Below are 22,124 nucleotides of genomic sequence, written 5' to 3' on the forward strand. Positions count from 1 at the left end.
GTCTTCTTCCTACACCAGCCCATAATTTATTAAGTTTTTGTGGCGCTGGAGATCAAACCCAGGGCCCCAGGCAAGCTCTAGCACCAAGCTACACACCCAGCCCTCATTCCTATGGCTTTATATTCCTTTGTAGCCCAACCTCCCCTCTCGAAACAAATCTACCAGCCTGCTTCGCTTTATATCACCACTTGGGCATCTCAGATGACTCCCCAACTCAACAACCCCCATATGGAATTCACTCCCACCGTTATCAGACAACTCCCAATCTCTTAGGCTTTTCTCTGACGTGCTTTGACTAACCTTCAAGCTAGTCAACAAAGCCACACCCGGAATGTCTTAACGTCCACATTTGAATTCTCAGACGTCTTGTCTCCCCTGAGAAAACTTAATTCATCCATCATGGGGTAATAGTCTAGTATCTCTCTTAGTATTAACATAAACTTGTTTTTGCTGTTATTTTAAACTCTACCTGCTACTAGAAACGGGAGGGTAGCGATTGTGTTGTCTGAGCACCTTTTGCAACCCAAGAAGCCAGAACAAATGCTGACCACACGGACCCGCCCATCCGCCCTCCCCGCTTGCGACCAGGGCTACTTTCCCCACAGAAACTACGACTCCCAGAATACCCTGTGGGCCTGTGGCGCGCGCGCTGGACGCCTTCTTTAGGACGCGGATTGAAGCAAGATGGCGGTCCTGCGGTGAGTAGCTGGGTATATTACCGCTGCTTTCTCCTTCCTTTGGGACAGGCCTGGAAGGCTTGTTCGTAGGCGTTGAGGCTTTTCTGTCTGTCGCTGCCCGCAGGGCGAGGCTGCCAGTGTCCAGCAGAAGGGCTGGCGTATGGTTGCGCCTCCTCCGTAGCTCACAACCCGTGTGCTGGTGCGCGTTCGGCTGCACCATGTTCTTGTGACTCCTGAGACCCGTCCTGGTCCACGTCTTTCTGTCGGTTCATGGGTCATAGTCCCTGTGCACCTGTTCCTCCAACAGACCCACCAGGGTGTTTGATTTGGAACGGAATTCGGTGCCAAGGGGCTCACCCTCGAGAGTCTTTATGCAGCAATGGTTGGACCTTCTGCCGGGTATATCAGCATCGAGCCGAGGAAACTTGCTGTCCCCCACAAATGTTTTGGTTTTGGACCTGTAGTCGGAAGACGTGGGTTTGTGTCCCATGCATGCCACCAGTTATACAGTGGACTACTAAAATAACACATCATTAGACTTCTCTCGGTCTTTGTTCCTATCACCTGCCTGATAGAGCGCAGAATGTAGGGAAAGCCACTATAGTGCAAGCCACTATTGCACACCACTATCGCACGCTGAGTGAACTCCGGGTTAGCAATTCGTCCTGTTCTGACAGTGCCAGGAATCAACCGGCAAATAATGAGAGACTGTGCCCTATTCCCTTTGATGCCTACTGAGCTAGGGAAAGGCGTAGATAGCCATTGAGACAAATTGAAAGTAGGGGCACGGTCATTATATATGATTTATTTACAACATTCATAAAAATTGTGATTGTTTCCCTCAGTTTATCACGGAATACTTGGCAATTAATTAATTAATGACTTGCCTCAGATTTTCCAGTTTCTAAGTGAGCTCCGAAGTCTTTGGAAGCAAGTCCTTTAAATTTTCATGGTTTAATATAAATATGCCTTGACATGTCTTTAAATGTTAGGTGACAGTAAGATGAAATGGCGACAAGGGCACTTTATTTAAAACCTGTAAGATGGTTCCTCTTACACTTTTCATGGGCCAAAGATAGGTCTTGTTGAATATTTCATTTCATCAGAAACACTATTACTGTAAGCGACACGGTCTTATCTTATGTGGTACTTGGGAGTTAGTACGCAGACACACTAGTGTTTGAGAAGTATTCTGAGTGAATGGCTTCCTAAGTAATTGCATCTTTACTGACCGCTGAACTGCAACAGACTGCATTGAGTGCTGAGAAGGTTGCAGTCAAGAGGAATGATAGTGGACTTAGTTCTTGGGTTTCCTTTCTTTTTTTTTATTATTTATTTTATTGGTGTTTTAACCTATATGTATAAATGTGTGAGGGTGCTGGTTCCTGGAGTTACAGACACCTGTGAGCTGCCATATGGGTGCTGGGAATTGAACCTGGGTCCTCTAGAAGAGCAGTCAGTGCTCTTAACCACTGAGCCATCTCTCCAGCCTGGGTTTCCTTTCTTTTAGTTTGATGTCATTGCTCTTTGTCCCGTTGTTGAACTGTGTGGAAAGACTAGTGCTGGTTAATAATGCCTATCCTATTGTAGTGTTTACATTCACCTTGACGTGATTTTTTTTTTTATCTCTTAAGCAGGAATGAACATCTGTGTGCCTAGAAACAGATGTGAGAAGCGGTTTCTCCTCACGATATCTTTGTTCACGTCACCTCCTAAAGATCATGGCCGCCGTGGTGAAATGGGTGACATCAAGCAGGACTGTCTGGAAACATTTATTTCCAATCCAGAGTAAGTGAAGCTTCTGGAAAAAAATATATTAAAAAAGTTTTACGCCTCTTCAAGTATAGAATATTTAAAATATTTGGTTATTCTACATGCCTGTTGTTTGCAACAATAAAAAGTGACAGGATTTAAATGTCAGTCAAAAGGGGAATGGATAAATTATGCTACGTCTTAACTAAATATCGTACGGCTGTTACCAACATGAACAGATCACCAGATAGATAGAGAAAAGAACCTGATATATCAGAGAATGATCCTGTTGTGGGCTTAGAAGATGATGTGTGTGTGTGTGTGTGTGTGTGTGTACATGCATAAATGCTGAGTAAAAGATCGAGGGTAATCATTGGCCGTCATTAAACCACAAGCAGGATTTAGGTGAACTGGTGAACTGGTAGAAGGTAACATCCCTTTAGGAGGAACATTTATACTTAGCATATTTTACAGCTGTTACTTTTTTCAGTAGTTCTCAAGATTTGGAAATAAAAAACAAATCCACAGGCCCATCTCTCAGGGACAATCATTTGTTAATACTGTGGGAAGTTTTTTTTCCCTTATGGATATAACCATTAAACAAATAAATGTGCTTTCTTTCTGAAGATCATCGCAAAAGTGTGTTAATAGATGCTTACTATCAATCTGTTGACACGAATAACAGAATGTAAAAGTCCTGCTTCTCACAGCGCTCTGCTTTCATCCCCTCACCCCCCAGCAATGAATAGGGGCATTGGAGTAACTTAACTCCTTTTTAAAACGGTGTTCAAACTTACTAAATCCCACTTTTCCTTTTTTTTTCATTAATTAAATATTTTATTTCAAAATAATTTCATAGCAAACTGTGGAATTGTACACCTGTAATCCCAATGGCTTAGGGTCAGTGTCAGAGCAGTACATGGGGTCAGGTGCTAGTTAATGTTTTGTTGTCCTGGGACAGGGCCTCATGTGGCCCTGTGGCTCTGACATGGATTATATGAAAACCACATGCCCAGCTTTGATAATTCTCCTTTTAGTTGGTCTGTTTTTCATGTGTTTTTAAAAATTGCACGTTTGTCTGTGGAATTGGTTCTCTTCTATCATGTGGGTCTCAGAGATGGAACTTAGGTCATCAAGTTGAGAGAAAGATCCCTGCTACCTAGACCCCTTTCTCCCTAAGTGATGCCCAGTCCTCAGTCTTCACAGGAGTTAACGTGGTTGCCCCTCTTTACTGAAATGATGTTTTTACTGTTAGATTGCTCACTACATTTATACTGTGACCCTAGTCCACATTTGATATCCTCAGGCCCTCTTGTACCCAACAGGAGATTGGAAATGGTTAACTGATTCGAGTTGACTGGGATTGTAAGACTATCCAGTTAACTGTGAGCTAACTTAAGTTGTCCTATTTTTGACATTTTATGTGAAAAAGTAGGATATTGACATTGTTGGCAAAGCAAAACCAACAGTTAGAGAGAAAGTACAAAAAGAGCATCCAGAAAAAGCCCTCCCGCCAGGTGGTGGCAACCACACCTTTAATACCAGCACTTGGGAGGCAGAGATAGGCTGATCTCTGTGAGTTTAAGGCCAGCTTGATTAACAGAGCAAGTTTCAGGACAGGCTCCAAAGCTACAGAGAAACCCTGTCTCAAAAAACCAAAAAGAAAAAAGGAAAAGCCCTTCCTTGTGAGGGAACATTAAAAACTCCTGTATGTAATCAGCATCAGATAAGGACTTGGTGTTTTTTAAAGTTTATGAAGCTGTTTGATCTCATGATAACTTGGGGGCAGAAAAAGATAGCAGAGACTATCTGAGTAAGGTCATATGAACACTGCGTGCACCATGACCACCCAGCTTCAGAACTTTCACCATATGAGCTGCCTCGGAATTTTTCCTTTGTATTTAGAGGAATGTCCTTATTTGAACATTAAAAAACTTTTTACAGATTAAAAAAAGTGCATAGCTTGCCTGGCCTTTATCCCAGCACTTGGGAGGAAGAGACAGGCAGATCTCTGTAAGCTCAAGGCTGGTCTGGTCTACAGAGCCAGTCCCAGGAGGGCCAGGGCTACACAGAGAAACCCCGTTTGAAAAAGAACAACAACTAAGAGAACAAAACACAGCTATTGTGTCTGTTAAGTGTTCTGAAAATGGAGTTACTCTTTGAAGTGTGAGCATTTTAAGACAAGGTAATTTTGAACAAATTATTTGTATTTCATCACTTAAACAGTCTTTATAAACCATGCTCCTTAGAATGCCCAAATACTTTATGTTCTTTTTTGGAAAGGTTGGACTATCCAAATGTTTTATCTCTGGTCTGTAGGGAACATTGTATTCCCCTCTTAGCACCGCCTCATTTCTTCATCCTCAGGGCAGCGGAGACAGCTGCACTAGAAAGACCTTCTGGAATGTGCAAGCTCGCCTTTCCCCCAGAGCTTACCCAGCTTGACGGACAGACCCTGTGTACTGAAGATTCTTGTCCGTCTCCCCGAGCAGACCTGCTCATTACTTATGTGAAGCAGAAATGGTCATACGTGTTGAGTCCCTAGCACAAGCACAAGCCTGTTTTATAGCCAGCAACAGACACTGTTGTCACACCCAGCATGGCAGTGCACGCCTTTCATCCCAGCACGCGGAGGCAGAGGCAGGTGGGTCTCTGATTGAGGCCAGCCCGGTCTACAAAGACCGTTCCAGGGTAAATTGAAGACTATATAGAGAGACCTTGTTTTGAAAATAACCAAAAAATAAAAAGAAAATATAAAGCATTTAAGCCAGATGTGGTGGCACATGCCTTTAATCCTAGCACTAGGGAGGCAGAGGCAGGCTGATATCTAACCTCAAGGGCATCCTGGTCAGAGAACAGAGTGAGTTCCAGGACACTCAGGGCTGCATAGTGAGATCCTGTCTCAATAAACAGCAACAAAAAGAAACAAATATTGGTTAATGTTTAAATTTGCTTTTATGCTGAACGGAACTATTTTACTGTGGTTTTCGCAGATGGAGCCTTATCTAGTGTTTGTCGAAAGTCTACCTACTCTCCTCTTCCAGATGACTACAACTGGTATGTGTCACATCTGCATCTAAAATGGTTTCGTGTTTGCTCTCCTGATCAGTCTTTCTTTAAGTTTGTTTTTAAGATTGTGTCTTGTGTATATGGATTAGGTATGTATCTGGATTATACACATTCTACATTTAGATCAAGTCTGTTGCTATTGTTTTGCAGTGAAGGCTCACATTTGTTAGAACAGACTTGCTTTTCTGCAGCAGGCTTTAACTTTTTGTAGAAGCTAATTTGTTTTTATAATTTTATGTTAGGGCTTATATCTATTACATTAGATATTTATCTGTGTTTTGTTTGGCACTGAATAATTCCAAATTGCACTATTGAATGCAGCACCGCTTGTGTGGTGTTTATCCAACTTAGTCATTATTCTGAGGACTAGAATAGCATATAATGTGGTTTTGTTTTGTTTTTTGAGCAGAATGGATGTGCAAAAAATGGAATTTATTTTTTTAAGTTATGTGTGTTTTATCGCAAGTTTTAGTAAATAAAAATAAACAAAAAACAGCCCAGGCTAGGCTCAAATTCACCAAATGGCTAATCCTGATCCTCTTCTTAGTGCTTAGATATGTGCCACCATGCCAAGGAATTTTACATTTTTTTAAAAATTTATTGTGTGGATGAGTACTTTGTCTGCATGTATGTATGTGTTCCTGGTGTCTGAGGTGGTCAGAAGAGGGCATCAGATCTGGAACTGGAGCTACTGACTTGTGGGCCTGGGAACTGAACCAGGGTCCTTTGCAAGACCAACAAGCCTTTTTTTTTTTTTTTGCGCCACAGCAACGTTTATTGAGAACGGGGAGGGGATCAGTCCTTCTTGGCCGCCGCCTTCCTCATGGCGGCCAGCACATTGCTCAGCTCCTCCCGCTTCCTCTTGGCGCGTAGTGCTTGAGCGCGCGCTTGTCCTTGGACACCTTGAGCAGCTCCATGGCGCGCCGCTCGTAGGGCGCGAAGCCGCACACCTCCCGGATCATGTCCCGCACAAACTTGGTGTGCTTTGTGAGGCGCCCGCGCCGCGGCTGTGCCTCGGCTGGCTTACGTTCTTCGTCACCTTGTGGCCCTTGTTGAGGCCCACGGACATGGGGTAGCGCAGGGCCATGGCTGCTCCTCTCCGATGGCGGCCGCGACAGGAGCCAACAAGCCTTTTCTACAGCCATGCTTTCTGATACTGGTTTTAACTGTACATTTGATGAGTACTAAGTAGCTAGTGATGAATAAGACTGGGTTATGCTTCTTTGAACTTGAACAGATTGAGTGATGTCAGTGTATATATTATGCAAAACCCCCTAAAGCCAGCTGTCGTGGTCATCCTGGCACATTGGAAAGCTAAAGCAAGAGGGTCATGAGTTCAAGGCCAGCCTGGACTGTCTAGTGAGACATTGGCTCAAAAAGGAGTGATGGTGGTAGAAAGATGCTGGCTCAGTGGTTAAAAGCGCTGCTCTTGCTGAAGACCTGGGTTTGGCTCCCCGCACCCACGTGATGACTTGTAACTCGTTCATATCTCCAGTTCCAGGGGATCTGATAGTCTCGTCTGACCTCCGAGGACACCAGGAACACACATGGTGTGCATACATACATGCAGGCAAGACATTCAGACACTTAAAATGAATCTTTAAAAAGGTATTAAAAACTTGTTTGGACTAGCCATGGTGGTGCACTTATTTAATCCCAGCCCTGGAGAGGCAGATTCAGGTGAAGCTTTGAGTTCTAGGCTAGCCAGAGGTATAAAGTGAGACTTTCCTTAGGTTAAAAAAAAATGAAAAATAGATAATTAACTAATATCAGAAATGTTATTGCAATTATGTGTAGAGTTCAGTGGTAAGATCATAGTAAAATAATGCAATATGCAGTTTATAGTTTCACTACTGTTTCTTACGGTGGTTAAGCTGGAAATTTCTCTTATAGTCCTGGTTGTCACTTGTTATACACCATATCCCCTTTAGCATTTGTGATTAATTTTACATCTGAATTGAAATATTTTATTATTGTAGCATAAAAGTATATTCAGCATAGTTTCTCAACCTGTAATTAGCAACCTTATGTAAATACATTTTTTATTCATTTGTTTATTCGTGTATGTGCACGTATGGGCTGTGACATGCGTATAGAGGTTAGAAGACAACTCTCTTCTCCATGTGGGTCCTGGGGATCGAACTCAGGTCGTCATCCTGGCAGCGAGCGCCTTTGCCCACTGAGCCATCACCCCAGCCCCAGTCAGCTTTTAAACAGTTCTATAGTGCATGAACCTCTTTTATCTTACACACAAACTTGCTCAGAACCAATTCAAATTAACACTGGTAGATTCAGTTGTAAGAATTGTCAGCTAATATTTCAGTTAGGTCTGAAAAGTTCAGTAACTATTTTCAATACTTTTCTTTGTCCAGAATAGTCTGTCTTAAGCTTAAAGCTTTTTGTTTGTGTTTGTTTGTTTTTGTTTTTTGAGACAGGGTTTCCTCTGGGTAGCCCTGGATGTCCTGGAACTTGCTCTATAGACCAGACTGGGCCTGGAGCTTAGAGATTGGCCTGCTGGGACTAGGGGTGCGTGCCACTGTGCCTGGCTTAAAGTAGCATCTTGAAATCAGGATTTAGGGCTGATGTGTTCCTGGAAGTTGTAGAAAGTGTCATCTAAATGCCCCAGCCTCTTCTGTGATATGGAACTTCCACATTGGTTGGCTGGGGTGGCAGATGGATGGCTGGCATCCATGGCTTTGTAAAAGTCATCCTAGAAACACTTGCTTTGTCCTCAGATATCATGTGCAGCAGTAGCCATGTCTTCGGGGCTGCCCTTGCTCCTGTGGCTCACTTTAACCCAAGCTGTTTTAGCACGCTGGTGCATGTGCGTGGAGCCTGCACCACTGCCACGTTGCTTCTTTGCCCTTGCCCTTCTCTAGCAGCTTTCAGTGTGGCGTCTGGGTTGATTTATAATTATTCTCTTTAAGGGTAATTATTTTTGCTGGGTATAGTTTTAAGGGTCGAGAGTTAAAGGTTATCCTTGACTACATAGTAAGTTCAAAACCAGCCTGGAGCACATGAGATCCTGTCTCAAAACAAAAGTCATTCTGCCAGATATGATGGTATGTATCTCTTGTCCAATCACTTTGGAGACAGAGGCAAGAGGATTGCCGTGTGTTTGAGACCAACATGGGCTATGTAGTGAGTTCCGTGACTACCTGGACTCCAGGAAGACCTTGTCTCCAAAAAACTAAAACCCACACCTGAAAGTACTCATGCTTCCTTGAGCATAGTCTAACCATATTTCTAAATGTCCCTTCCCAGCAAGGTAGAGCTCGCTTTGACATCCGATGGCCGGACCATAGTGTGCTACCACCCTTCTGTGGACATCCCGTATGAACACACCAAGGTATGTGAGGAACTGTCTGGTAACCTTGGTTGTGGGTCTAGAAAACAGAATTCTTTTTCTTTTTCTGTTTATTTTTGTTTTATTTTGTTTTTTGGTTTTGTTTTTCAAGATGGGGTTTCTCTGTAACAGCCCTGTCTGTTCTGGAACTCAGTCTGTAGACCTGGCTGACAGCGAACTCATCTGCCTCTGCTTCCCGAGTGCTGGAATTAAAGGTGTGCACCATCACTGCCCAGCTCAAAATCAAATTAATTTTTTTTATTTTAAAAAACTTTTTAATTTTTATTTTATGCATATGGATATTCCTCCTGCATATATATCTATGCACTAACAGTAATTGCAGAGGCCAGAAAAGGGCATTGGATTCCCTAGGACTGGAGTTAGAGACAGTTGTGAGCCACCATGTAGATGCTAGAAGTCAAATCCAAGTCGTTTGGAAGACCAGCCAGTGCTCTTAACCACTGAACCGTCTCTCTAGCCCAGTGTTTGAACTTCCTAACTAAAACAATGAAGCCCAGTTAGAATGGTGTATGCCTGTAATCTTAGCACCTGGAAGATAGAGCCAGGTAGTTCTCCGGGTACATATCAGATTTAAATTACTTATTTATTTATATTTTATATGCATTGGTGTTTTGCCTACATGTATGTCTGTGTGAGGGTGTCAGATTGTGGAGTTACAGACAGTTGTGAGCTGCTGTGTGGGTGCTAGGAATTGAACCCAGGCCCTTTGGAGGATAGCCGGTGCACTTATCTCCTGAACCATTGCTCCAGCCCCTACACATCAAATTTAAAGGCACCTGAGCTACGTAAGACTGCCTCAAGAAACAGAGGTCAGTAAGATGGTCCCATGGGTAACGAGCCGTCTGAGTTCAGTCCCCCAGACCCATACGCCGGAAGGGGAGAGCCGGTTCCTGGGTTATCCTCTTACCTCCACGGGATCATCATGGTGGAACACACACATGCACACAGATGTAAATAAATGTGACAAAATAAAAGGAGAAGGGAAAAGGAAAACACAGGAATTCAGACTGAGAGCTTTGAGTGCTTCAGTGCTGAGTTTCCTGTTAGCTTTTCCGTCTTCCTGAGACACACCCTTCTAAAGCTGGTCAAGGAGAACTGCTTTTAAAATTCTGAGTCTGCTAGTGGTGTTGGTGTAGACTTCAAAATTTATTCCCATGTCCTGTTTATCTGTACACTTGAAAATAAATGTGTATGTTGTTTTTTGAGACAGGGTCTCACTGTGTAGCTATAGCTCTCTCGCTGTCGACCAGGCTGACCTCAAGCCCACAGAGATCAACCTGCCTTTGATTCCCAAGTGCTGGCATTAAAGACATGTACTGTCACTCCTGGCAAATATTTTAAGCTACAGTCAAAATTGGAATATTCTAGAATTAAGACTGCTAGGGAATGAGAGCCAGTGTTTATTAACACTTGACATTAGTTTTTTTTTATTAATTTTTTATTGCACGTTTATGACGTGTACGGCTCCTATCTTTGCTCTGTGGTAGTTTGAATGAGAATGGCTCCCATAGGCTCATATATTTGAATGTTTAGTCATTAGGGAATGGCACTACTTGAGAGGGATTAGGAGGTGTGGCCTTGTTGGAGGAAGTGTGTCATTGGTGGGCTTTGGGGATTCAAAAGCCAAAGGCAGCCCCAGTGTCTCTCTTCCTGCTGCCCAGATCCAGATGTAGAACTCCCAGCTCCTTCTCCAGCTACTGCCTGCATGCTGCCATTCTTCCTGCCATGACGATAGTGGACTAAACCTCTGAACTGTGAGCCGCCCCAATGAAATGTTTCCTTTATGAGAGTTGTCATGGTCATGGGTCTCTTCACAGCGATAGAACAGTGACTGAGACACACAGCGTGAAGGTGGAATCCGGGGGTAACTTTGTAGACTGTTCTCTCCATCTGTTTTTATGTGGGTACTGGGGAGCAAACTCAGGTTGTCAGGCTTTCTCAGCGAGCGCTTCTATCTACTAAGGCATCTTGCCGGCCCCAAACGCCTCATTTATAATATTTACAAGATTCATTGTGACCCAGGCTGGATCTCTTTATTATCCAGGCTCTCCTGGAACTCATTCTGTTGTTCAGTGTCCTCAGTAACAACCCTTTTGTCTCAGCTTCCCTGGTGTTGAGATAACAGGTGAATTCCAACATGCCTGGCTTCAGACATTTAACCTTTAGCAACAAATAGCAGAACCTAAGAGAAAAGTTTTATCCAAAGGTTCTGTTGTCTTAGTTACTGTCCTATTGCTGTGAAAAGAAACCCTGATCAAGGCAACTTATAAAAGAAAGCATTTCAGGCCGGGCGATGGTGGTGCACGCCTTTAATCCCAGTACTTGGGAGGCAGAGGCAGGCGGATCCCTGTGAGTTCGAGGCCAGCCTGGTCTGCAAGAGCTAGTTCCAGGACAGGAACCAAAAGCTACAGAGAAACCCTGTCTCGAAAATCCAAAAAAAAAAAAAAAAAAAGAAAGAAAGAAAGCATTTCATTGGGAGCTTGTTACAGTTTCACAGGGTTAGTTCATGATCATCATGGCAGGGAGCGTAGCAGCAGGGAGGCAGGCATGATGCTGGAGCAGTAGCTAAGAACTTGTATTCACAAGCAGAGGGAGAAACTGGGCCTGGCATGGGCTCTTGAAACCTCAGAGACCACCTCCATTGACACACTTCATCACCAAGACTACACCTTCTAATCCTTCCCAAACACTTCCAGTGACACACCTCATCACCAAGACCACACCTCCTAACCCTTCCCAAACACCTCCAGTGACACACCTCATTACCAAGACCATACCTCCTAACCCTTCCCAAACACCTCCAGTGACACACCTCATCACCAAGACCACACCTCATCACCAAGACCACACCTCATCACCAAGACCACAGCTCCTAACCCTTCCCAAACACTTCCAGTAACACACCTCATCACCAAGACCACACCTCCTAACCCTTCCCAAACACCTCCAGTGACACACCTCATCACCAAGACCACACCTCCTAACCCTTCCCAAACACTTCCAGTGACACACCTCATCACCAAGACCACACCTCCTAACCCTTCCCAAACAGTCCACCTGGGAAGCAAACATGTATATATGAGTATACGAGCCCAGGGGCGATTCTTAGTCAAACCACCAACAAGGTCTTTTATGCTTTTCATTGTTCTCTCCTTAATCATATATAAGGTAGACTGTCAAATTCAAGTTAAAAAGTAATATGGATCCTAGAATGTACTTTGGGGAAATAGAAAAAAAAATAACAAGTACCTTATTACTGGTGGGAAAGAATTGAATAAGAACTTTTATTATTGGAAAAGAAACGCACAATTTTTTTGTGTGTCGAAGAGTATTTCTAATTTGAATAATATAACTGAAAGTGCTCTGGCTACTTCCCCGATGTCAGGAAGTCTAATCAATTGCTGAGTGTGCTTGATGTTCCGTCCTGGCTTACATTTCTACACCTGTTTTTTTATTGCTTATTTTATAGCCTATCCCTCAACCAGACATTTTGTGTAATAATGAAGAAACACACGAACAAGTGCTGAAAACTAAATTAGAAATAAACAGTGAGAAGCTTGAGCAAGGGCCCATGATAGAACAACTCAGCAAGGTGTTCTTCACCACGAAGCACCGCTGGTACCCGCATGGACAGTAAGTTTCACTCCGCTCTTCAACTGGCCTTGTTCTCAGCCCTTCCTTTATATAGTTCTCTGTTATGTGCATGAGTGATTTGTTTATGTACGCATGCTCACTACACATGTGCCTGGTGCCCGTGGAGGACAGAGGAGCCCAGAGCCCACGGGATGGGAGCCACCATGTAATGGAACCAGACCTGCATCCTCTGAAAGCAGCAAGTGCTCTTAACCTCTGAGCTGTCTCCCCAGGCTCCCTTTATCCTCTTTTAACAAATTTTTAATTATTACACAGAAAAATAGTTGTGCAGGGTCTGACGGGTCAGTAAATAGCGTCCCTGAATCTTTAAGAAACCCGTTGTTGCTCTGCTTACAGTGCTCACACTGTGCTGTTCTTAGCCTGTGTCTGGTCGCGGCTCCAGCTCTCTTTTGTGGTTGTTTTGAACTAATCTTTCTTTGTGTGTCTGTGTTTGTATGTGTGTGTGTGTGTTTATGTATTTTCATGCTACCGTGTGAGAGCATGGAGGCCAGAGGTCAGTGTCCAGGTCCTTCCTCCGTCTCCTCTCCCCTCCCCTCACTTAACTGGTTTTCTCCCTCACCTCCTGTTACTTATGCACCACATGCATACTGTGCTCTCTTTTTCCTTTTTTTTTTTTTTTTTTGGTTGGGTTTTGTTTTATTAAGACAGGGTTTTACTGTGTATCTCTGACTGTCCTAGAACTCTCTCTGTAGACCAGGCTGGCCTTGAACTCATCTGCCTCTGCCTCCCAAGTGTTGGGATTAAAGATGTGCACCACCACAGCCTGGCTTCTCTCTTCTTTTCAAATAAAATCTTATTATATTTGTTTATTTGTTTGGGGTTGGGAGGCATGTGGGAGTCAGAGGATGACTTGGGGAGTTGATGATCACCTTCCACATGGATCCCAAAGATCAAACTTAGGACTTGAGGCTTGGTGGCAAATGCCTTTACCCACGAAGCCATTTTGCCACCCTCCTTTTAAATAAAAGCATATTTACCTTATTTGTTACTCTTTTGGTTCCTGAAATGTTGAGAATTGAACCCAGGGCCTTATGAATTAGGGGCAATCTCTGTATTCTGAGATACATTCCCTCTCTCTTCCTCCACCCCCAATCAAGTCCTCATTTCCTTTCTTGCAACGCGAGGGATCAAACCTAGGGCCCCACAGCGCGTTTCATGTTGAGCTATACTCCTAGCCCAGAATCATCTTTCATGTTTTTCTTCTTCCAAACCAAGCCATGAAGTGTTCTTTGTTATTTATGTTTGTCTGCGCGAGCTCTGTTCTCATTCCCTGGTGCAAATGGGTAACCACCCTGAGCTGACTCTGGTGCAGGCTGTATCCATAGAGCTCCTGAGTGTAGCACCAGACTGCCCCAGTACGGGCTAGCTTATGAAAACCTGTTCCTTGTTTGCAAGTTGTTAGAGTTGAGGGGTGAGGACAGTGAATATAAACTATTAAAAGTGTCAGTGAACCTTGAAAGGTGGTTCAGAGATATATACAGGAAGTAACAACTTCCCAGATATGAAGGACTAGCCTGCACATAAAATGTGCAGGGAACTCAGGTAGCTCTGGTTGGGCGGAGGGCTGGTAGATGTGGATCTGACACTGTCTCCGCACTTGGTCCTTAACCCTTCAGGAGATGGGGTCTGTCTGGGCCTCTGGGGAGTGAAGCCCGACCCCCTTGGACCGGTGCCACCTCGGCTTTTTTGTGCTTTCCTCACTGTTGTGAACCAGTTTCTCTACAGCCGGGCCAAAGCAACCTCTTCCTTTAGGTGCTTCTCTCTAACATTTGACCCCAGTGACAAGAAAGAAACCAGTGTGTGTGATGGGGGACAAGGAAATAGGGAGCATGGGGGGAGAGGAGGCAGTTGTGACTGGGTGTCCTGGTGGGTGGTGGCACCATTCATATGGATGGGGAAGGAGGAAGATGAAGCCGTTGTGTGTGTTGGATCTGAAGAGTGTGGTCATCATTTAAGCACCTAGGTGACTCTGGCTCCCGGAGCTCTGTTAACTGCTTCAGTTTCTCTTCAGGGGGTCCCTTCTCTCTTCTCCTTCAATAGACAGGTTTCCCACGGTTACTACTTCACACTATACTTCTTGGTGTGGCCTGACATTATTTTTATTAGAGAAGGGAATGGGTACATACCGTACTGAGCAGGTGGGGGTCAGAGGACAACTTACGGGCGCTGGTGCTCTTCTTCCACCATTTTGGTCCCAGAGATGGGACTCTGTTGTTAAACCTGGCGTCAAGCGCCTTTACCAACTGAATCTAAAGACAATGTTTCACTATGTAGCTAGCCCTGGCTCACCTGTAATACTCTGGAGACCAGGTTAGCCTCAAGGTATGCCACCACTGCCTGTTAGTTTTTTTTTTTTTTTATTTAGACTTTCCCCAAAGTTTTTGGTTCTCTGTAATAAAACAGCCTTCTTTTTCCCTGTCTAAACAAGCTCCTTACTTAATTACCTCTCTGTAAGAACGTGTGTGTGTGTTCCTTTTTTTGTTGCATGCTTTGTTTTGAGACAGGTTATTACTACATAGCCAGTCTGTCCTGGAACTTCTTTGTAGTCCAGGTAGCTCTTAAACTTGTCACAATCCTGCTTCAGCTTCTGAATGCTGGAATTACAACCTAAGGTGATAATGTCTGTGTCTCTTTTCCAAGAAAAAAGTTAGAGGTTTTGGCCAACACAGTCTACATTTATTTTAATATAAAAGTATCATAAGTAATTTTTATTGTGTTTGAATAAGCAAGTTGTTTTTTGTTTGGATTTTTTTTTTTTTTTTTTTTTTTTTTTTGCTTTTCGAGACAGGGTTTCTCTGTGGCTTTGGAGCCTGTCCTGGAACTAGCTCTGTAGACCAGGCTGGTCTCGAACTCATAGAGATCCACCTGCCTCTGCCTCCCGAGTGCTGGGATTAAAGGCGTGCGCCACCACCGCCCAGCAAGTTGTTTGTCTTTTATTTTCATTTTACTTAAGAAGTTTTTCTTTTAATATTTATTTGTTTATTGTGTATGCAGTGTTCTGTCTGCATGTATGCCCACACACCAGAAGAGGGCACCAGATCTCATTACAGATGGTTGTGAACCTCCATGTGGTTGCTGGGAATTGAACTCAGGAACTCTGGAAGAGCAGCCAGTACTCTTAACCGCTGAGCCATCTCTCCAGCCCCTTTATTTTATTATTAGTGTTGTGTGTGTACAAGTGTGTGGATGTGTGCGTGCCGTGCTGATACTGTGGATGGCAGAGGACAGCCATCAGGAGTCAGTCTTCTGCCGTGGTTCCAGGGATTGAAACTCGGGTCATGGGACTTACACAGCAAGTGCTTTTACTGCCTGTGCCGTCTCACCAGCTCTGTTGTCTATGTGTCTACTTCAGTTTATTTATGTGGAGGGCTGTGCGCAGGCGTGCGGAGGTTATTGGACAGCTTGCTCCCCAACTAGGCTAGGCTGGTCAGCAAGCGCCAGGGTCTTATCTGTCTCCACCGCCTACTGCTGGGATTACGAGCATGTGCCCTCGTGGCTGGTCCTTTCTACATGGGTGCTGGGACTTAAACTCAGGGCTTGTGCTTGCAGGGAGATGCTCTCCTGGCTGAGCTCTTTTCCCAGCCTCTTATCATTGCACATTTTATTTGCACATTATCCAGTGACCTGAATTCAAGCCTCTTTTGAACTTCCTTACCGGCTATCATTATTACTGTGTCCTTTCTGTGCATTCGAGATTGCTTTAATCTTCATAAACATTATTCATAACCAAGTCACTCAAGTTGTGAAAGCCCTGACTGTATTCATTGGAAGGGACAGACTGAAGGCAAGGAGACCATTCAGAGCCTTACAACCAGGCATGTTATCTAGGATCTTACCTATGTTTAATCTTATTTACTTATTTCATCTTATTGCTGGTAATTAGCTTTTGGCTGCTAATTAATGTAATCTCCTAGTATATCTTTTCCCATCAGGATTGTGAAGCACTTTGAATTGTAAGCAGACTTTAATTAGGTGGAATTGATTGTCCCAATTCCTCTCTCAGTAAAGAACTCAGCAGAAAACCCCAGATACTAGTTTGTATGCATAAAGGAAAAAATCTAGCCTGGAATCATTGTCCTTTCAGATCATTCGGAACACATTTGCTTAGTGTCTGTGTGTTTACACACATGCACACAAGATTGTACTCACCTCTAACATTTGCTTAGTGTCTGTGTGTTTACACACATGCACACAAGATTGTACTCACCTCTAACATTTGCTTAGTGTCTGTGTGTTTACGCACATGCACACAAGATTGTACTCACCTCTAACATTTGCTTAGTGTCTGTGTGTTTACGCACATGCACACAAGATTGTACTCACCTCTAACATTTGCTTAGTGTCTGTGTGTTTACGCACATGCACACAAGATTGTACTCACCTCTAACATTTGCTTAGTGTCTGTGTGTTTACGCACATGCACACAAGATTGTACTCACCTCTAACATTTGCTTAGTGTCTGTGTGTTTACACACATGCACACAAGATTGTACTCACCTCTAACATTTGCTTAGTGTCTGTGTGTTTACGCACATGCACACAAGATTGTACTCACCTCTAACATTTGCTTAGTGTCTGTGTGTTTACGCACATGCACACAAGATTGTACTCACCTCTAACATTTGCTTAGTGTCTGTGTGTTTACGCACATGCACACAAGATTGTACTCACCTCTAACATTTGCTTAGTGTCTGTGTGTTTACGCACATGCACACAAGATTGTACTCACCTCTAACATTTGCTTAGTGTCTGTGTGTTTACGCACATGCACACAAGATTGTACTCACCTCTAACATTTGCTTAGTGTCTGTGTGTTTACGCACATGCACACAAGATTGTACTCACCTCTAACATTTGCTTAGTGTCTGTGTGTTTACACACATGCACACAAGATTGTACTCACCTCTAACATTTGCTTAGTGTCTGTGTGTTTACGCACATGCACACAAGATTGTACTCACCTCTAACATTTGCTTAGTGTCTGTGTGTTTACGCACATGCACACAAGATTGTACTCACCTCTAACATTTGCTTAGTGTCTGTGTGTTTACGCACATGCACACAAGATTGTACTCACCTCTAACATTTGCTTAGTGTCTGTGTGTTTACGCACATGCACACAAGATTGTACTCACCTCTAACATTTGCTTAGTGTCTGTGTGTTTACACACATGCACACAAGATTGTACTCACCTCTAACATTTGCTTAGTGTCTGTGTGTTTACACACATGCACACAAGATTGTACTCACCTCTAATATTTTCTTCTTCCCCAGGTATCACAGACGTCGTAAGAAACCGAATCCTCCCAGAGACAGGTGACGTCTCTTGACTTCCCAGGCATAAGGAAGTTTCGCTGTGTGTCTTATTTGCCAGCTGAGAAAATGCACCTGGTGTATTCATTAAGATGTTATGTAAGACAATAATAAAAGTACCCCTTCATATTTTTAAATGTGTACCTCATTACATGATTGTGAATTTGAAGTTCTTATTAGAGAAGCCTACTTGATCTTATTTTCCTTTTGAAACATTGAAGTCTTTTTTTCCCTGTTTCATTTATTTATTTTGATTTTTTGAGACAGAGTCTATCTCTGTGTAGCCCTGACTGACTTGATCGTCTATATAGACGAAGCTGGCTTTGAACTTAGAGGTCTGCCTGCGTCTACCTCTTTTTATTTTATTTTTAATTATTTGTAATGATGTGTAAATATGTGTGCACATGAATACAGGTGCCCACAGAAGCTCTGGCTTGCAGCTAGACGTGCAAGCAGTTGTGAGCCACCCAACATGGTTTCTGGGAGTTGAACTCGGGTCCTCTGGAGGTGAAGTTCATGCTTCTAGCTGAGCCATCTAGCTGGGTATATTGGCAATGCTTTTAATCCCAGCACTCAGGAGGCAAAGGCAGGCAGATGTCTCTGAGTTTGAGGCCAGCCTGGTCTACAGAGTAACAACAACAAAACGCTGAGCCATCCCTTCAGCCCTACCTGCCTTTGCTCTTGAGTACTGGGATTAAAGTCTTTTTTTTTTGACAGAGTTTCAATATATAGCGTGAGCTGTCTCTGGACTCACATACTTCTTCTGCCTGAACTTCAAGTACTGGAATTGCAGGAACGAGCCACCATGTGCAGCCCTATTTTTCACAGCCCTGGCTGTCCTGGAATTCACTTTGTAGACCAGGGTAGTCTTGAACTCTCAGAGTTCTGCCTGCCTCTACCTCTCAAGTGCTGGGTCTATCATTGTTTTCATAAGTCCTGTATAATTAAATATTTTTACATCATCAGCAAAATATTGTTAATATGTTAGTATAGTTAAAATGTACATGATTTTCTTGAGTTTTATTTCTCTCTCTCACACACACATAAAAATGCATGCACGCACACACCAGTATATATATGTTGGTCATTTTCATTCCCCTTCTTCCCCTTTTCCCCTCTCATCCCACTCCCTCTGAACCCCATCTTCCCAGGTCTGCTTCCTACTTTCGGGTCTTACAGTGTGTGACCCACTGAGTCTGACAGGGTTGCTTGCATGAACACGGTTGGGAAGTGAGGTACTGGAGCATGGGCAACTTGCTAGCTGGCCACACCACTGATGAAAATGACTCCTCTCCCTCCAGCAGCCACCAGTTGCCAATAGCTCCTCAGTGTGGGCTGCAGCCTCATCCCCCATCCGTGCTAGTTGGTTTTAATTTGTTTAATTATTTAGTGTCTTGGTGTTTTGCCTTCATGCGTGTCTGTATACCACACGCATGCCTGGTGTCCCTGGAAGCCAGATAGCATCAAGTTACCTGGAAGTGGAGTTACAGATTGGTTGTAAGCCACCATATGGGTGCTAGGAATTGAATCTGGATCCTTTGGAAGAGCAGCAAGTGCTTTTAACCACTGAGCTATTTCCCAAACTCCTCCCCAATGCTGGAGTTTTTGACTGGCTTGATTTTGCGCAGATAATCTCACCTGCTCTGACTTCATGAGCGCAATGGCTGCGTCATGTCTAAAAGGCAGCACTTGTCTGCATCTTTGGACTCTTACATTCTTCCTGCCCCATTCTCAATATTTCCTGAGCCTTGGGGGGCGAGTTACAGGTGCTACATTTAGGGATAAGCACTCAGCAGGCTCTTGATCTTAGAACTCTGATCAGTCACAAGTCCTGGTATTAACCATTGCCTATTGTAAATGAAACTTGTGAGGCTGAGGGCAGCACTGAAGTGTATATAGGTGTAAGCGTCAGTATTTATAAGGTAGTTTGACCACACGGACATTTAGCAAAACAATAATAGGTTCTCCCTAGAGTCTGTGACCTTAGCTGTGGGCTTTTCCCAAATTTAGAGTACCCAGTATTAATTCCATCCTGGGTAGTGGCCCTCGGATCCCGTTGGAAAGTGTTTATCCTTTTAACAGTCACTCCACGGTTGTACTTATGGGCACATCCTGCTTGAGTTTTGTGAAGAAACTTATGACATAATTCACCTGAAAAAGATGCTACTGCTTGGAGATCGGAAGCAGTTCCAGGTTGATCATCTATCTGCTAGGCCCTGCCTACAGGTTTTTAAATTCTCAAGAGGATCCTTTTGAGGAGCAGCTTCACCTTCTTTATATGGCTGAGGCTGGATGACTTGAACCCCACCAGCAAATGGAAGGGCCAGTATCCAGACTTAAACTCCAGAACCCTCTTTCAGTCTATTACGCTGGTAGGTGTGTTATCACTCACGAATGCACTTTCTAAGGCTGGGCGGTGGTGGCGCACACCTTTTATCCCAGCACTCGGGAGGCAGAGGCAGGTGGATCTCTGTGAGTTCGAGGCCAGCCTGGTCTACAGAGCGAGTTCCAGGACAGGCTCCAAAGCTACAGAGAAACCCTGTCTCAGCCCCCCTCCCCCCCAAAACACTTTCTAGAAAAAAAAAAAAAGCAAATGTTTTTCTTTTCTGGATATCTTAAAATTTAGCACTGGGGGCTAGGGAGATGACTGAGGGCTAAGGACACTTATTCTCCCAGAGGATCTCGGCTTGATTCTCAGTACGCTTGTCATTTCACAACTATCTAATTCCAGGTCTAGGGACTCTGACCCCTACATTCACACATACACATAAATTCAAAACACAAAATAGCTTTAGAGCCTGTGCCAGCCGCTGCAGCCCTGTGATTAAAATTAATTACTGTGATCTTTGATAGCATCACTGCCCTGGGATCTCTGCTTAGCTAGTAAGGAATCTTTTCTTTTTTTTTTAAATCTTTTTGGCTTTTCAAGACAGGATTTCTCTTTGTAGCCCTGGCTGTCCTGGAACTCGCTCTGTAGACCAGGCTGGCCTCTAACTCACAGGGATCCTCCTGCCTCTGCCTCCTGAGTGCTGGGATTAAAGGCACGTGCCACCATCGCCTGACGGGAATCTTTTTCAAAGGCATTTTTATTTATGTATATGTGAGTGTTTGTATATGCTGCCATAGTACTCATTATTTTATATGTGTGTTTTGTCTCCATGTGTATCTGTCTACAATGTGCATTTCTGGTTCTTGTGGAGGCCAGAAAAAGGCATGGATCCTCTGGGACTAGAGGCAAAAGCAGGTGAGTTTGAGGCCAGCCTGGTTTACAGAGCAAGCTCCAGATTAACCAAGGCTATACAGAGAAACCCTGTCTCCAAAAGCCACCAGCAACAAAAGTAAGTCCGATACAGTCAGTCAGAAATACTTACCTAATGTATTCATGCTGCCCAGGGTGGTTTGCCCAGGGTGGGCGGGAAGAAGCTAAAGACCGGCACCCTTATGGTGAGCAAATTCATAGACGAATATGGGTAGGAGAGAAGCAGAGGGGACCCTGTCCGTAGAGGTACGCCCATCTGTAGAGGTGAAGGGGATGTGATTGGGCGGATTTGGGAGGCCTGCTTGCCATCTGGGGCCATAGCGATGTCTGGTCCTGGGCTGCTGCAAGGGTCCACGTCCAGGTCCTGGCCCTGGGGCAGCTGTCATCTGTGTGTCTATCCATCGGTCCTATTGACCACCGAAGGCTGTGAGGATGCCTGGGGTTTGGCCGCCACATGTGGTCTCATTGGTGCCCGAGATCTGTGCCACAGCAGGGGCTATCCCGATCTGAGTGGCCTGGGCTGCCACCCGGAGCCCCAGAGAGATCCTGGCCCGTGCTGCAGCTGGGGGCCATGTCTGGGTTCCGTGTCCCTATCGCACCCAGGCTCTGTGCTGATATCCAAGGGCCACCTTGTGATGCTGATCTGAGAGGCCTGCTTAGTCACCTAGGGCCATGGTGACGGCCTCCCTAAGAGGCTGCCGAGGACCATGTCTGGGTCTGTGGCCCCACTGTGGCTAGGGTCCGCACCGATGTCTGTGGCTCAGGTTACCACCGAAGGCAGTCCAGATACCCGGGGTCTGGGCCAACACCTGAAGCCATGTTGGTGCCAGAGGATCGTGTCGTCACTGGGCCCATGCGGATCTGAGAGGCCTAAGCTGCCACCCAGGGCCATTGTGACATCCACGCCCAAGCTGCTGCTGCTGGCAGTGTCTGGGTCAATGATCCTGCTGGGGGTCTGTGTTGGTGGCTGTTGTCCGTGTTACCACAGGGACCATGAGCTGAAGTACAAGGGCCTTGCTGAGCTGGTCCCGA

General features: G+C 44.5%; 1 protein-coding gene and 1 pseudogene across 1 annotated transcript; one reads left to right on the plus strand and one right to left on the minus strand.

Annotated features, from left to right (window-relative positions):
- The first annotated feature begins 634 nt into the window (after positions 1–634).
- Mrpl42 (mitochondrial ribosomal protein L42) lies at positions 635–17,984 on the plus strand. The gene is made up of 6 exons (XM_075954569.1): positions 635–698; positions 2,315–2,465; positions 5,423–5,486; positions 8,763–8,847; positions 12,335–12,498; positions 17,795–17,984. The coding sequence occupies exons 2-6, from the start codon at positions 2,399–2,401 to the stop codon at positions 17,838–17,840; spliced, it is 426 nt and encodes a 141-aa protein (XP_075810684.1). The 5' UTR covers positions 635–698; positions 2,315–2,398; the 3' UTR covers positions 17,841–17,984.
- On the minus strand, positions 6,243–6,612 carry LOC142838819 (large ribosomal subunit protein eL36 pseudogene; annotated as a pseudogene).
- Positions 17,985–22,124: the final 4,140 nt, after the last annotated feature.

This window comes from Microtus pennsylvanicus, chromosome 20 (assembly GCF_037038515.1).
Source record: "Microtus pennsylvanicus isolate mMicPen1 chromosome 20, mMicPen1.hap1, whole genome shotgun sequence".
NCBI lineage: Eukaryota > Metazoa > Chordata > Mammalia > Rodentia > Cricetidae > Microtus > Microtus pennsylvanicus.

Coding starts and splice junctions, on each gene's coding strand:
- Mrpl42 (XM_075954569.1), top strand. CDS start 2,399: ATGGCCGCCGTGGTGAAATGGGTGACATCAAGCAGGACTGTCTGGAAA. Junction 2,466..5,422: donor ACATTTATTTCCAATCCAGA/GTAAGTGAAGCT, acceptor TGGTTTTCGCAG/ATGGAGCCTTATCTAGTGTT. Junction 8,848..12,334: donor TCCCGTATGAACACACCAAG/GTATGTGAGGAA, acceptor CTTATTTTATAG/CCTATCCCTCAACCAGACAT.